The sequence below is a fragment of the Cylas formicarius genome, unplaced genomic scaffold, assembly GCF_029955315.1.
Source record: "Cylas formicarius isolate icCylForm1 unplaced genomic scaffold, icCylForm1.1 PGA_scaffold_10__41_contigs__length_53128322, whole genome shotgun sequence".
NCBI classification, from domain to species: domain Eukaryota; kingdom Metazoa; phylum Arthropoda; class Insecta; order Coleoptera; family Brentidae; genus Cylas; species Cylas formicarius.
In genome coordinates, this window is record NW_026844214.1 from 29,981,867 (window position 1) to 29,994,323 (window position 12,457).

The 12,457-nt window shown below is 36.1% G+C and overlaps 1 protein-coding gene across 5 annotated transcripts in view; it reads right to left on the bottom strand.

Moving 5' to 3' along the window:
- Positions 1–5,726: 5,726 nt before the first annotated feature.
- Positions 5,727–12,457, bottom strand: part of LOC132695552 (interaptin) — a 33,518-nt gene continuing 26,787 nt past the window's right edge. For all 5 annotated transcript variants that reach the window (XM_060659878.1, XM_060659867.1, XM_060659874.1 and 2 more), the window contains 3 exons: positions 9,782–9,926; positions 6,733–8,540; positions 5,727–6,158 (listed from right to left, as the gene is read on the bottom strand). In XM_060659878.1, the coding sequence (XP_060515861.1) occupies positions 6,009–6,158; positions 6,733–8,540; positions 9,782–9,926 (2,103 nt within the window). In that variant the 3' untranslated portion in view covers positions 5,727–6,008. The remainder of the gene's footprint in view (positions 6,159–6,732; positions 8,541–9,781; positions 9,927–12,457) is intronic.

A 12,457-nucleotide genomic window follows, 5' to 3' on the forward strand; every position in this document is an offset into this window, starting at 1 on the left:
CAAGTATTAAACTTAACTGGCCAGCTGTACCCGCCAGTGCCCTTAGGCGCATGCTCCACTCGAAATCGCGGTGAAGCTCTAAATCGGTCGCTCTGGCCGTATCGTTCAAAAAGTTCCGTTGAACGCATCAGATCGTACGCGTGGTGATCACCAAATTTCATCAAAATCTGAGGCACATAAAATTATTATATTCTGTAAAACTGTTGCATTTAAGTATGTACGTAATTTTTTTTGTCTCTAACATAGAGTACCAGTGGGTGTTTTATTTAAAAAATCGACTTTTTGCAACTTAAAATGTTGCAAGGTTTTTATTCTTCTTCTGTTGGCCACGACTGCTAGGATCATTCGGCTATTTTCTGGGTAAATGATGATTGTACTCTATAACTTGGAAGGGTGCCTTAGTTGAAAGGGACTGGACAAGTCCATCACCCTCCCAGAGGAACCAAAATGCAATGAATAGATAGAAGCTAAAGGTTGATGCAACAAGCTTTCAAATATTTACATATAAGTTTGGATGACAACTCCATCTTCGATGGATGGAAAAGTAGGCTATTACATGAAAGAGGGGTTGAGAAGTGTGAAGAAGCAAGGGATTCATACAAGCGTTGAGAATTACCTCAATGCAACCGGCAAATAAACAAAATGTGGTGGAGGTCACCTAATTCTCCGCAAACGCAGTTCCTTGTATCTCTAACTTTTACTATCCCCAGATGAGCAGGGGGGCTTCAATGATTACTTCTCATGCGGCAAGTGATAGTAATTTCTCTGCAGTTGAGGTTTAAACCATGAAACCAAGGTTTCCGAGGAGAACTTTCAAATTGGGAACAGTAATTTAGACCTTTTAGCGAGGCCTATGCAAGCCATCCCCGGGTCCAAGCAGTCTATATGTTGTTCTTCAGTTTAGGAAGGAATTCGTTATGTCCGAGTGTAAGATGAACGGGTTCCTCCAGTCGGGCGGCATTAGCCAAGCTATGCACTATGTCATTGTTCCTTATTCAGGTATGACTCGGGATCCAGCATAAAAAGACCTTTCGATCAGGTGTATTCCTTAACGTGATAAGCTTATGTTTGGCTTCCAGTTTCAAACAATCTGCATTCGATGTGGTACCATTCCTAATAATAGACTGAAGCGCACTTTTGGCATCGCACAAAACTACTGCAAGAGAGGAATTGTGGTAATCTATCAAGTCTACGGCTTGTTTGTTTGCAAATATTTCAGCTGAAGCTATAGAGAGGTCACCTAAATCCTTTGACGCGTCGGTGTAGAAAGAGTGCACTGGAAAAGGCCACTTTGTTTTAAATTTATTTATAAAAATTAATGAATTATCGTTATTTTTATTCAAACCCAGATCTTCGAATTTTAAGGGAGCATTAATAGTCTCGAGAGGAAAAAGAAAATACGGTAAAGTTGCAGAGGAAAAAATGGTTTGACTCTCTGAAAAGCCTCCACCAGAACTTGAATGCTTCTACGACTAAAGAAGTGGTAATTAGCATTAAAATAAATAAACAGTTGTCTGGCGGATTAGATAACCGGACTATTGTTAAAGCGTGCGGATTTTCGCCCAGTAGGATGTTGGTAGGAGTTGAGTGCATAACCTAAGGCTAATCTGAGAGCTCTATATTGCAGTTTATGCAATGAAGAGAGTGCCTTTTTAGTGCAACATCCTAATAATATTGATCCAAAGTCCAAATGAGATCTGACAAAAGCTCTGTAAAACATACAGGGAAGGGTAGAGGGATGACCTCCCCACCAAGTACCACAAATGTACCTCATTATATTAAGCGCCCTCTCCACATTACGAATCATATTTTGTATATGAGTTTTCCAGTTAAGTTGGAAGTCAAAAACCACTCCCAAATATTTAACCTCTCCCTTTCAAGGGATGGGTTCCCCTTGGATGTGAATAAGTGGTGCTACGGGAATAACACGTTTCCTGTGAAAGAGGATTGCTGCAGACTAATCAGAACTGATAGAGAGACCATATCTCTGTGTCCAATGAAAAATGTTTGATAAGGTTTGATTAATACGGTGGGTCATCTCAACCAGGTTAGGACCCAGTGTGAAGATGACAATATGACACCTATCAAAAGATTAACATTTACGTTGTCAAAAGCACCAACCAAATCAAGGGTGACTGCAGTTGCATACTGCCTGTCCGATAATTTACTTAGGATTTGGAAAGAAAAGATAGAGAGATTGTCGTATACGCCTTTTACCTTTCTAAGCCCTAATTAAGAAACTGCCATTTTACCCTGGCTTTCCAAGATTTTGCTCACACATGAAGCTAAACTTATGGGTCTATAAGATGATGCCACCAAGGAATCCTGACCCGGTTTGAGAAAAGGAATTATAAGATGAGTTTTCCAAGCTAGAGGAATAGAGGCAACGGCTCGCTTGATACGGTTAAAAAAGTTGATTAAGAATAAAATCGCCTGAATAGGTAGATGAGGTAAAGCTCTAAAAGGAACAAGTGTTTTTTTATTTTTGACGATTAAAAGGAATTCATCCAAAGAAAAATCGTTTGAAGTTAACTGTTGAAAAATAGGCTCAATGGGGTCCAAATTTAGGTTTTGAGTTTTAACGGTCATATGAAAATTATTAAAGTTAAAACTCTTGCCAAATTTTTTGATGGAGAGCTGTGGGGACAAGTTCTCGCAAAACGAGCTGAATGAGGCTTTTCTCTTTTGATGTAAAATTAGTCTAGTTTAGGCTCTAATCTTTTTAACTTGAATAAAGTTCTCGAGGGTAGGGACAGCTTTAAAAGTACGAAAGACTAATCTTTTGCGTTTAACACCAAGGTAGACCAACTTTAGGGCAGGGTTTATGACGAGGGACTGAATTGTTAATTGATCGGTACAAAAGGTCCTGGAAATCGATATAGTCCAATAGAGGACAATTATATGTGCAGTGAAACTTCGTGAGCAAATTTTGACTAATCTGCTAATTTAAAATTGAAACAGAGGTCCCTGTTAGGGAATTCCACAGAAATCTGGCCAATCTCGATCTAATCTTTCTAAAACTTTCAAAGAACCGTTGTGAACAAACTGCAATATCAGGAGCACTATGTACACCAGGACTCGTCAATCTGGTGGCCGAGCCATCGTTTAGAATGAAAGGTTATTATTCTGATCCCAATCTAACACAATATTACCATTATACTGACCTTTAGCATTGTGGATCCTCGACCCCCAGGCCAGAGCGTGTGCGTTAAAACCACCCATCATAATAAAGGGCTTCCCAACCAGCAGTTTTGATACTTGCTGAAGCGTGTGAAGTGGAAGTTTTAATTTCCGTGGATTGTAGATGGACACGACATAGAGATCAAGCAACTGAAGAGTAACAACGTGGCATCTGTCGGATTTGCCGATAGAACTTGTGTTCACAACATTATAACCAAAGAAACTGACTGACTTCTGCCTTCAGATGGGTTTTGTTGAATAGATGGATATGTGGAGAGAGATCTCTAATAATTCTAATCCCCGCATCTCTATTCGTTCGCAAACCACAAATATTCCAATGAATAATATTGATTTAAACAAATGTCCTGAAGAGTTATGGGGTCTAAAGTTTTAAAATTAAAGAAGAGGATAGAAGCCTAGTTAAAGGAAAAAAAAGCTACTTGACTTTTTTTTTAAGTTTTTTTTAGCTTTTTAAATTTAAGTTAAGTTAAAGATCACAAAGCAACCTCCCCAGCTGCCTCTTCGTGATTTTCTTGGGCTAGGATACTGAGTATATATAAGTTTGATTCTTTATCTAAGGAACTAACAAAATTTCTTAGGTCTTCAAACCAATTCTCATGGGCTGGATGGAACTCTTGACCGGTTTCCATATCAGAATCCGACCATCTCTCTTGCTGAAGGGACAACCGGGAGGGGTCCAGTGCTCACTCTGGCTGATAAAGGAAGGAGGGCTTGTTTATGCGCCCTTTGATCGTAGCCTTGGGATGTTTGTTTTCTTTTTCTGGGATCCTTTTTAACAAATGAAACGTATGAAGATCTTCCGAGCATAGGGCTGGTACTGGGTAACACAGAGCTTTGATTCCTCACTGGAGGGAACTCTTCATATCTTCTTGTGAAGCCCGAATGCTGTGACGAGCTTCTTGGGAACAGCTTGGCCGCTTCATAAAATGACAGGTTGCGGAACTGCATCGCCTCATTAATTTTCGCTTGCCTAGCATACTCGGAACAATCTCGATTGGTGGCTGCGTGTCCATCCTTACAATTGGGTCACCATGGTTTCTGATTGACTAAACAGTCAGATCTGTAACATACTTTGTGAGAATCTAAACGATCCAGCGGGCAAGGCATTTTGTTTGCTGCTAGGGCGTTTTTTTCGCAGGCAAACAACAAATGATGTGCAATAAGCGCATCTGGTTTTACCACGACACTGACTGTTCAAGTGACCAAAACGGCAGCAATTGAGACACAACAACAACCGGACTAATGTATCTTTGGACATCCCGTTCATTGTTGTAGACAGATCTTTCCTTCAAAGGTGACTACATAGGTGTTTGAAGGCTCTTTTTGGAAGACTACAGAACCGTTCATTGCCTCGACTCTTTTTCTACGGTTTAGTATCCTAATGTTAAGAATCTTTACCTGCTTTTCACAGTTCCCCATGGAAATATAAGCTTTTGCTTCATTATAAAAGTCGTCATCAGTGATGCTATCACCGACATCTTTAATGATGCCACGACATGTGACTAGATGTTGAGGAAGATACAACTTATATCTGTTGGCCGCTGAAAAACTTGCATGTGCTAAGAACGAGTTCGCTAATGCTGATGTGCGACATTCAATTCCAATCTTATTGTTGCCTTTCCGATTGATTTTGGTTATGGCCTCTATGCTAGCCTGAAGGAATAGTTTGCCCATATTCATGGGGTGAATATTTCCTACCTTATGTGTAATTCCCTCCATAATCATGAAAGGTCCTTGGTTGGTAATGGAAAATGAGGTTTTGCGGTTGACTGTAGGACGAATATTTGCAGAAAGCTTCAGCCATGATATCCGGATTACTTGAAAACTGGGATTTGATCTTGAGTTGATTTAAGTCGGTGTTGCATGGGGCATCAAAATATTGAGATTGACTTATATATTCTGCTGGTTGCCAAGCGACAGGAGACAGGGCCTCCACCACTCTAGTAGGAAATGATGGCGAAAGAGATAAGCGGACATTACAAAGAAACAAAGAAAAGCGACAAAGAGTGGCCTGACCAGAAAATGTAAGAGTAAAAACTGCAAGATGTATAGCACCTCAAAAGGAGGTTAGAATCTATCCACACACAATTTATGTCAAACGCAATTCTGTTGCAAGGTTAAATTCTTAGTATGATCTATGGGTGTAATAAAAAATGTTGTATCCTCTATTTGCATTAATGCTTTGTCAGTGGGATTTAACAACCGAATGCTTAATTCAATTTATATAACTCGTTAGTAAAGACCTCGATTTTGCACAAACGGTCACAAACTCAAATATAGGTTAATTGTTAACAAACAATTGAAAAATGAAAAAAAAAAACGGTGTCTCATTTAAAAATCTAAAGTTAATGGCGCTACAGCAAATCAAAGAATAAAAATTGTTTGAATCTCAAAGCGTTTTTTTTTTCCAATTTAATTAATCTATTAATCGAAAGTCATTCCTATCCTTATCCGTTTTTGCTCCTTTTCCCACTTCGACCCATTAGGTAAATTATGTTGTTCGCTTCTTATTAAATTGTAGGGTAGGTATGTGTAGAAATTCGTATATATTAATTATGCATTTTTTTTATTTGTCTATAGGTTCGGATAATACAATCGTTTTTAATTCCAAATACGCTTTACAAGTATAATGTTACCAAATAAATCACATTTATTGGCACTAGACTATCGTGGCTAAAAGATGCTTTTTTTTATCGAACCTAAATCGCACCCAGGTAGAAAAGATATTTCTACTTTTTATTTATTTTACTATGGTTTATATCATCCCCGAATTCGCTAATTTAACACAAACAGGTAATTTTACCGTTTTAATTCGTTTCATTTTCGCGATTATGTCTCATACCGTTGTTGGATATTTCTATGATTTCCTCTCCTTCTTCGTCTGTGTTATCTACATATTCTATTATTTCCTCTATTTCTTCATCGTCTTCATCTGCTTGTTCGCTTTCCGATGTGGACTGTAGAAAATGGTAGATTAGAAATGAAAAAAGTTTCATAAAAGAAACGTGAGAAGATAAATTTGGAAATTTAAAATGAAAGTTGCATTTTGGTGAGTTGAAATTTTAATACTAATAATTTAATTACATATTAATGACAAAATCAATCAAGAAAATGGCGCAAAGTGCAGGTTAATGTGTGAAATGCGATGAAGTTCATTGCCATCTCTACATAAATATTATAGCAGCAAGCTATATACACTGTCTTACTTAAGTAATCCAAAAATATTAAAATTAATAATTCATTGACAGCTTATACAGAATGGACTTTTTATACAGAAATAAAAAGTGCCTTATATCTCTAAGACAAAGCTCAATTTTGTATTCATTTGTGGGAAAATGAAGCATTATACAAAAAACCTGAGTACGTGACTGCATTTGGCTCAAAATAATGTCCTAATAATGTTTTTATTCGAACATGTTTATATTATTGGCAAAATTTCAACTTGACACCTATATCTGATGATTCAAAAAATAAAGTCATCCCAAACTTATATATAAAGATAATTGTCTTCAAATACGTTTTGAAACTTACGTCGGAAATTTCGTTGACTTCGACAACTTTGGTGCTGCTTTCGCTCAAGTTCCCGTTTGTTATTCTATCCAAATGCGCTTCGGATCCTTCTAGATTTCTTATTTCGTCCTCCAACTCTTGTTCATCACTTTCGTCTACATATTCGACATCATCCACTACATTTTCGATATCCGAATCATAATTAACGTCAAACTCTTCTCGATATGGCACCAGAGTTTCAAATAGGTCCTGTGCGTTTCCTGTGTCGTCTTGGATTTCCACAACCTTTGGGTTCAGCAATTCGCAATCGGGTTTGTTTTCGTCCGTGGACGCGATTTGTTCTTGAATCGATTTTCCTGTAACACCTTCGTCGTTACTTTGTCTTTCTGTTAAATGAGTTTCAGCCCTTCGAGATTGATCAGCGTCAATTTTATTGTTTTCAATATTCTGTTGTGACTGTATGTGGATGTAGTTTAACTGTTTAATGGGTTTTTGGTCATTACTGTTGCCGAATACATTTTTTTCATCGCCGGCGATTTTGTGCGGTTGAATATCCCTGCTGTTTTCTTGTTCCACAAGATGCTCAGACAAAAATTCCAGTTCTTTGTTTATCCACTCCAGTTCGCGTAAAGAAATCGAGTTGGTCAAATCTTCATTCTTAGTTGATAATTCAGATTTTTGATTTACATTTTCACAATAATGCTCGCCCTTGTTTAAGTCTCTTTCTTTTTGAACCAGGGCTGCAGCGCGTTCCCTTAACTGTTGATCGTCGCTTGATATATCTTTTAAAACATTTTGACTGTCTCCTCCTGTGCAAACATGTTCTCCGCAAATTGATGACAATTCCTCTATTTTTTTAGCATCGCCATACGATTTATCTTCCAACGATGTAAATTCTTGGGCACCAAGAGTACCTAAAAGATCGTCTTTCAAATTAAGCTGCCCCTTGATTTCTTTCATAACGTCTTGTTGTTTTGCATTATTTGCTTTATCTAAGTGTTGTTTTATTCCTTCGTTTATTTTTTCCAATTCCTCGCTGGCGTCAAACTTTTCGACGGCCTCATCAGTAGACCGAATTTCTTTTATTACGTCCTGTTTTACTCTCGCCATTCTATCTATGTTTTTCATTACTTCTTCATTAACTTTGTCCAATTCCATGTACGGATCAAATGTTTTCACGACTTCATTAGCATGAATTTCATCTATGATGTCTTGTTTTATATCATTAAGTTTATTTAAGTCTTGTTTTAGTTCTTCATTGATTTTATCAAATTCCTTACTTTCCAACTTTTGGACCATCTGAGTAGCTTGAATTTCTTGTATTACTTCTTGTTGTTTTTGGTCCTCAAGTTTGTTTAAGTTTTGTTTTACTTTTTCAATTATATTATCAATTTCGTCGTTTGCCTCAAACTTTTCGGCGGTAGAAGTAACCCAAATTTCTTCTATTATCTTATCTTGCTGGCTTTTATCCTCGATTTTATCAACATTTTGTTTTATTTCTTTATTTAATTTGTTCAATTCTACGCTTGGATCAAACAATTCAAAGGCGCCAGTAGTCCGAATTCCCTCTATTACGTCTTGTTGTTCTGTGTCTGCAGCTTTGTCTAAATTTTCTTTCATCTCTTCATTGATTTTATCTAATTCATCGCTCTCGTCAAACGTTTCGACGGCCGCTATAGCCCTGGCCTCTTCTATAATATTATCGATCTGGTCTTCCAGCTGTGAGGCATCCATGTTTTCGAATTCATCGGACGTGTTACTGCTACTTGTTCGTCTTTCTTCCTCAAAATACTCCTTTTTCGCAGAAGGCGACTCTTCGATACTGTTTTCTGGAAAAGGCAGAAACGGTTTTGAATGTGACAACTTGTTTGAATTGTTTCTAGAATAAATGTATTTGTGGTAGACCTGGGAGGATTGGGTAAGTTAGTTGTAAAATATAAAAGTATTAACAATATAGTTATGTTAATTTTATTTTAAAAAAGTTGATTTAAACGTACAATAGATTAATATGTAGTTAGTTTCGGAGTACAAGACTCAAAAAATCATCATTTTGTGTTGATATGTTCCATAAACAAATGTATCAAAAACGTTTCCGAAATATCTTGACCTCTTAATCTATAGAAATAAGTTAATAAAAACACTACGAAATAAAGGATTGTTTTTTTAATCGGAAAAAATGAATCAAGAGGTACTTTATTTTGGAAAAATAATAAAGAATGTTTTACAACGAAATCTTTTACACTAATTTCGTATCTATGCAAAAATGAGAGATTTTTTATCCTTGAACTTGATTAAGGTTCGTGTATTAACTATAATGCATTCAAACAACACGTGCTTCTAATGCTAAAATATATAATATATAGCTTGAACTCTGTCGGATTTAGGTGCTCACAGTATTTTTTTAAATGTTGTGCAGCTTTTATGTTTTGGAAATGCTAAAATGGAATGAGTAAAGTGCGCAGATAAAATATAGCATTAAACTGAAGTTTTTCATAATGTACTCTGTATTTGAATAGAATTCTGCAAGTTATAATTGATAAAAAAATTATATCAGCGGTTTTGACAAAAAAGTCAATTTTCCAACGTCATTAAATATCCCCTTTTTCAGAATATTGGTGTACTGTATTCGTATATAAATTTTAAAATGTTAAAAACCCATTGATTAAGATTAAGAAATCGTGCGTATTATACAATAAATAGACGCTGTATATTAGCATGTTAGAAAAATTAATCGAAGTGGAAAGCATATTATTTGGGGTCAGGCACAGTCGCCCTGATATTATTCTTAGTAAAATTAGTAGCTATCAAACAAACGCATAGTTCATACCTTTGCAGTGTGATGATCCCCTTGATTTTCTTTTAGAATTTCTTTTAGGTTTTTATTGTTTCAATAAAATAATTCATGAAATAAAATTTTTATGTTTATTGATTAGTTTTTGAACCGTACAATTAAGAATAGCACGCTTACATGTTGTCGAGATTAAATCTCATTTATTCTAGAACAAATCAACTTTAAATCTTTAAAACAAATCGCAAATTTGGAACCAAATTTATTATTGCTTGTACTTACCAGAATCGAAACTAATAACAGATAAGGTCATTTTACCGGCAAGAATCACTGCCGCATTTTCGTCGGTATTATTTTCAGTTTCGGTGGCAGAGTCTGCGACGAGAATTTGGGATTGCGGTGGAAGGGCAGCTTCCAAAAATATTTGCTAAAAAGAAATAATTCGTTAGTTTTCAACTTTCTTTTACTTGAAATCCGATACATATTTTTTTTTTATTGATTTATATAAAAGAAATCTACAGGAACACAAAAATACAAGAAATTTTTCCTGGAAATGCCTAAGTCGTGAGTTTCACGGACATTTCCGGCATATTACTGTACCGGTTTTGGAGCAATCGGATGTTTTCGGAGATTTTAATGCATGGCTTGAATTTTGTCAATTCTGACGGTTATTTCAGTGAATGTATTCATATTATTTTGCAAAAACTAACGGTCGTAGAAAATGTATACTATGCAACAAGTTTGCTAAACTTTTTAAATCAATTACGGTACGGAAATGATCACCGTTCTCCGTTCTCGTCTTTTGGTTTTTCCTGAATAACTTTCGAACCCCTATAGCCACAAAATTGAAATTTGCGTCCTCCGACGCCGCGATTTTCGACTGTTTTTTGGACCTTGCTATGAAACAAGATAAGTGGCCGAAATTTGAAGCAATCGAGTTCATATTTGGCAGCTTTGCCCCATGACGGAACCTATTACAAATGGGGGGGCTGGGGGGTCGGGAAGTATTTAAAAAAAATCGCGTGTGCAAGGGTCTACAAAAAAGACCATTTTTCAGAAACCGTTTACAAGACCGAAAGAATTCTGGAACCAGAAGATGCATGCGTAAACTTCTATTCTTGACAATTTTTCAAAAATATACAGAGTGCGCCGCAAAAATTGGCAATAATTTCAAATCTGTGTTTTAGATGTCAGTTTATTTTACATGACGATAAAGCCCATATAGACAGCTTAAACTTTTGTATTTACGGTTTTTAAGTATTGTATTGCGATATTCCGTGAGTTTTAAAAAACATAATAAGTACTTCAAATTTGCAGCTACCGACTTCAGAGGTGGGAGAGAAGTAGAAGTCTGGATCCGCATTTTAGATCTTTTAAATTGGGAGCGAAGTATTTTTTTTTAATTTTTGAATTCTTGTTTGTGGTTATTTTGGAATCCAGAAAAACATCTTTTCCTCCAAAGCCATTCATCCGATCGGCGCTATAACTATTGTTTCACGCATTTTTTGGATTATATACAAGGTGTTTTAGTTATGGACAAAAATCTAAAGGACCCTAAAAATTGTTCTTTTAGAGAGTAAATTATTAACCGTAAATTAAAATTCGTGCAGACAGTAGCTCATCCGTTCAGTGTTATAGGCCGTATCAAGGGCTGCAATTATTGTATTTACGGTTTTCGTCTATCACATCGAGGTATTTGAAAAAATCCAAATGAAAATCACCATTTCCCGTCCTCAATCTAGAAGCGATGACGTCACTTAATATTACCACGTATTGCATGGTTTCAGAAAACAAATAGCTTTTTGAAAACCATTGCCATTGGAAAAATTCGGATACCAGGAAACTAAGGAGATCCAGGGCTATATCCTCTATTTCGAACATTGTTGGAATTATATACAGGGTACGTCGTTTATGGGCAAAAATTCTAATAGATCCTAGAAATTTCCGCTTTTGTGGGTGAATTATTAGCGATACATGAAAAACTTTTAAAGATAATTTGATATGAACAGTATCGTAAACTGTGTCGAGAGAGAGTTTAAGGTTTCGTTCATAATACAGGGGACGCAAGATATTTGAAAAAATATAATTTTAAATTGCAATTAATAGTACAAATTTTAATATTTATCGAACTTTGAAGTTCGACGAGATGTGAAGGACACTATACAGGGTGTATTCACAATCAAATTACATCGATTTTGCGAAAGTTCCATAGTGGTCTACAGGAGCACGATAGAAAAACAATGCCGCCATGTAAGACAACAATCCGCGAAGCGTCTTATTTTTAAAATAAAAAGCTGATTCGTGCTATTTGCGACGAACTTGCCCCGCTCACCGACGACAAAACTACTGACTCAAATGCCGTTTACCGCGCTTGTTGCATAATTTACCATTTTTAAACCAAAGTTTAATAAAAAACTAAACCGCCTCCACGATAAACTGCCTAGACGGTTGACCGTCTCCACTGTTGATTGCCTCCGCGGCCGTTTGGCATCACTAAAGTAGTAACCAAAACCAACCAAATTTAGGAAAAATTAAACCGCCTTCTCGGCTAATGTAATTAATTTAATTAATTAGTAGAAATTAATTTAATTTAAAAAGTGTAGAAACAGAAAATGGCGCATTTCCGAGAAAAAAATTGTTGTACTTTTGCGTTTAAGTAGACCTCCTTTATTTAATTAAATCATGCCTTGGCATTAGTCGCGCGGCATAAAACAAGATTTCAAAAGACTTTTGTCAAAAATATTCAAAAATAATATTTATTGGGTCTTTGTTGATGACATAGTAGCAATATTTTTTTTTATTTAACTTTCCCCATCATTTCTAAAGGCTACCGAATCGGGTCAATGAAGAAAGACAAAAATTGTATTAAGAATCATATTAACATAGAACAAAACAGTTTAAGATAGTATCAAGTATTTAACAAGCTAGAACAAACTTTTTCAAATTTCGGTAAGTAAT